The 2,594-nt window shown below is 29.0% G+C and overlaps 1 protein-coding gene across 1 annotated transcript; it reads left to right on the top strand.

The window, feature by feature from the left end:
* The first annotated feature begins 587 nt into the window (after positions 1 to 587).
* On the top strand, positions 588 to 1,346 carry LOC128651615 (putative nuclease HARBI1). The gene is made up of 2 exons (XM_053704622.1): positions 588 to 1,027; positions 1,120 to 1,346. The coding sequence occupies exons 1-2, from the start codon at positions 730 to 732 to the stop codon at positions 1,122 to 1,124; spliced, it is 303 nt and encodes a 100-aa protein (XP_053560597.1). The 5' UTR covers positions 588 to 729; the 3' UTR covers positions 1,125 to 1,346.
* The last annotated feature ends 1,248 nt before the right edge of the window (positions 1,347 to 2,594 follow it).

The raw sequence follows: 2,594 nt of genomic DNA, 5'->3' as shown, positions 1-2,594 counted from the left end.
TCCCAAATGTGTTGGGTGCAATTGATTGTACTCATGTCAGAGTAAGGCCACCACATCTAAAAGAAGAAATGTATCGCAACCGCAAGTTTTATCATTCTTTGAACATCCAGATGGTTTGTGATGCTGGTTTGAAAATCATGAGTGTCCGTTCAGGATTTCCAGGATCATGTCATGATTCATATATTCTCAAACAGTCTGCCCTATATAATAAATTTGAGGAAGGACAAATGCCTGAAGGATGGCTACTAGGTATGATTATGAAAATTAAAAACGAAACCTTCTAATGTGCGTTAATATTAACTCACAATATTGTAATTTTTTGTGCAGTGTATAATATCAATAGATTTTAAAATACAGTATATACCCTTTTTTAATTTATTTATTCTGTTTGCTGAAGCACCAAGGTCAATGGATTTTTAGTTCCATACCTTTTTTAAAATACCTATCTATCTATCTATCTCTCTCTCTCTCTCTCTATATATATATATATATATATATATATATTTATATATTTATATATATATATATATATATATAGCGATATAATTAAATTTTTATTAATACCAATATATATGTACAATTTAAAACATAAAAATGGTTGCAAGTAAAAAGTGTATCTGAACACATTTAAATTTGTATAACTCTTTTTATTTTTCAAAAGGAGATGCAGGATATTCCTGTAGGAACTGGCTACTTACTCCTGTAAATATTCCACGCACAAGATCTGAAATGCGGTACAATGATGCACACAAAACAACTCGATGTGTGATTGAGAGGACCTTTGGAATGCTCAAAAGCCGTTTTCGTTGTCTAGATGAATCCGGAGGCACTCTTCAATACGTTCCTGAGAAAGTGGCTGTTATGGTGTTGGTCTGTTGCATGTTGCATAACATCGCTTTGCGACAATCAAACATAGAGGAACTGGAAATAATAACACCAGATGAAGATGGTGTTGAATCTGTTCCTCAAGATGTAGTTGAAGGGGGTACACATGCACGTAACCAGTTGATACAAACTCATTTCGTAGGTGAATAAAATAAAAATTATGTATGATTTATGTATTGATTCTATAATTTTTAGCAATAATTATTTATAAACAATCTCTTCTTATATTCACAGGTTAACTAGAAAATGTTTCTAAGTTCAAGCATGAAAATCTATAATTCAAAAATGAGAAACGTTCTCCACAAAATTATTCACAATTTAGATGATGAGAGTGATGTGTAATTCAAAAATAAATATGTTCTGATTGATACAGTTGAAAAAAAAAATATTTGCATATGTTGTCTTTTCTTCTATTTGTTATTTGTTTAAAAAAATTAAAATAAAATCAAATTTTTTTTTAATTTATTTTTTTTACTAACGACTTACAATATAGTTGTTGAAAATAAGTTGTATCCTTGAACAGTGTGCAATTAAGAAAACAGGTTCTGTGATTCTAAACTTTTTATTATTGTTGAAAACAAGCACTAGCTTTGTATATATTTGCAAGCCAGATACAGCTTTTGGAACCTATAAATTAAGAACAAACCTTGCCTAGACGTATGGCAATGCAATTGGAATAAAATGTAAGCTAGTCAAGTATAAAATGCATAAAACATATCAACCCCCTAGCTATAGTGTTGATGCTACACACTGCAAGAAAACAAACCTTGACAGGAGAGATGTTTTAAAAATTGAAACAGTCGAATTACATTTTATTGCATTCAATAGTAACCTTTTCATAACTATATGAACATCATAATATATTAAAATTTTATCAAAACAAGAAGGCAACATATAAAAACATTTTATTAAAATTTTCTAATAACTAGCTAACCATCAATATATAATATAACAATGCAATTTAAATAACTAATAAACTTATTTAAACATATATGAAACTTTCGCTAATAATAAGATGCAAGAATAACAATTGAAACAGAATTTAATATACATGTATTGAATAACATTCTAATCTAATGAGGATGCAAATTATGTGAACCGAATAAGTTTTAACAAACTATCTGTCTCTTAACACATTTATCATAAAATAATATAAACTCAAACATTGATTTATAAATAAAAAAAGTTTTCATGAATTTACTCAAATGATTGACATATTACGTCATTTCCTTCAAGATTAGAAACTCGTTAGCAAGATGTCGCAACGTTCTCCGTTCACTGCTGGAGAGCTAATTATTTTAGTTTATGGGATGGAGAAATATTTTCCAAAAAGAATAGGAGGTGTTAGATCTGTCAAACAAGATCAACGCGATTATCTTGTTTATGAGATAATACGCAGGATGTATCGGGTATCGGGAATAAAAAGAACAAGAAGACAGTGCCTTCAACGCTATTCGGATCTACGTAGACGTGAAAAGGAGTACCATACTAGGATTAGAAGTCTCATTAGAGTTTGTAAGTGTTGACTACATACACTATTTCTAATAGATATTGTATTTAGATTCAATTTCTACGTTTAAAACGGTTTAGTTAAATAATGTTATGCGTTTGTTCTGACGCATTATGATAATTTTAAAGATAGATATAAATAAAGTGATAGAACTTTATAGATATAGACAGATATACTATATATAAATAATAATCAATAT

Source organism: Bombina bombina, chromosome 3, assembly GCF_027579735.1.
Source record: "Bombina bombina isolate aBomBom1 chromosome 3, aBomBom1.pri, whole genome shotgun sequence".
NCBI classification, from domain to species: Eukaryota; Metazoa; Chordata; class Amphibia; order Anura; family Bombinatoridae; genus Bombina; species Bombina bombina.
The sequence above is the reverse complement of the archived record's forward strand: the minus strand, read 5'-3'. Positions and strand labels throughout refer to the sequence as shown.

Bases quoted from the DNA above. Each gene is read 5' to 3' on its own strand.
- LOC128651615 (XM_053704622.1), top strand. From the start codon at position 730: ATGCGGTACAATGATGCACACAAAACAACTCGATGTGTGATTGAGAGG.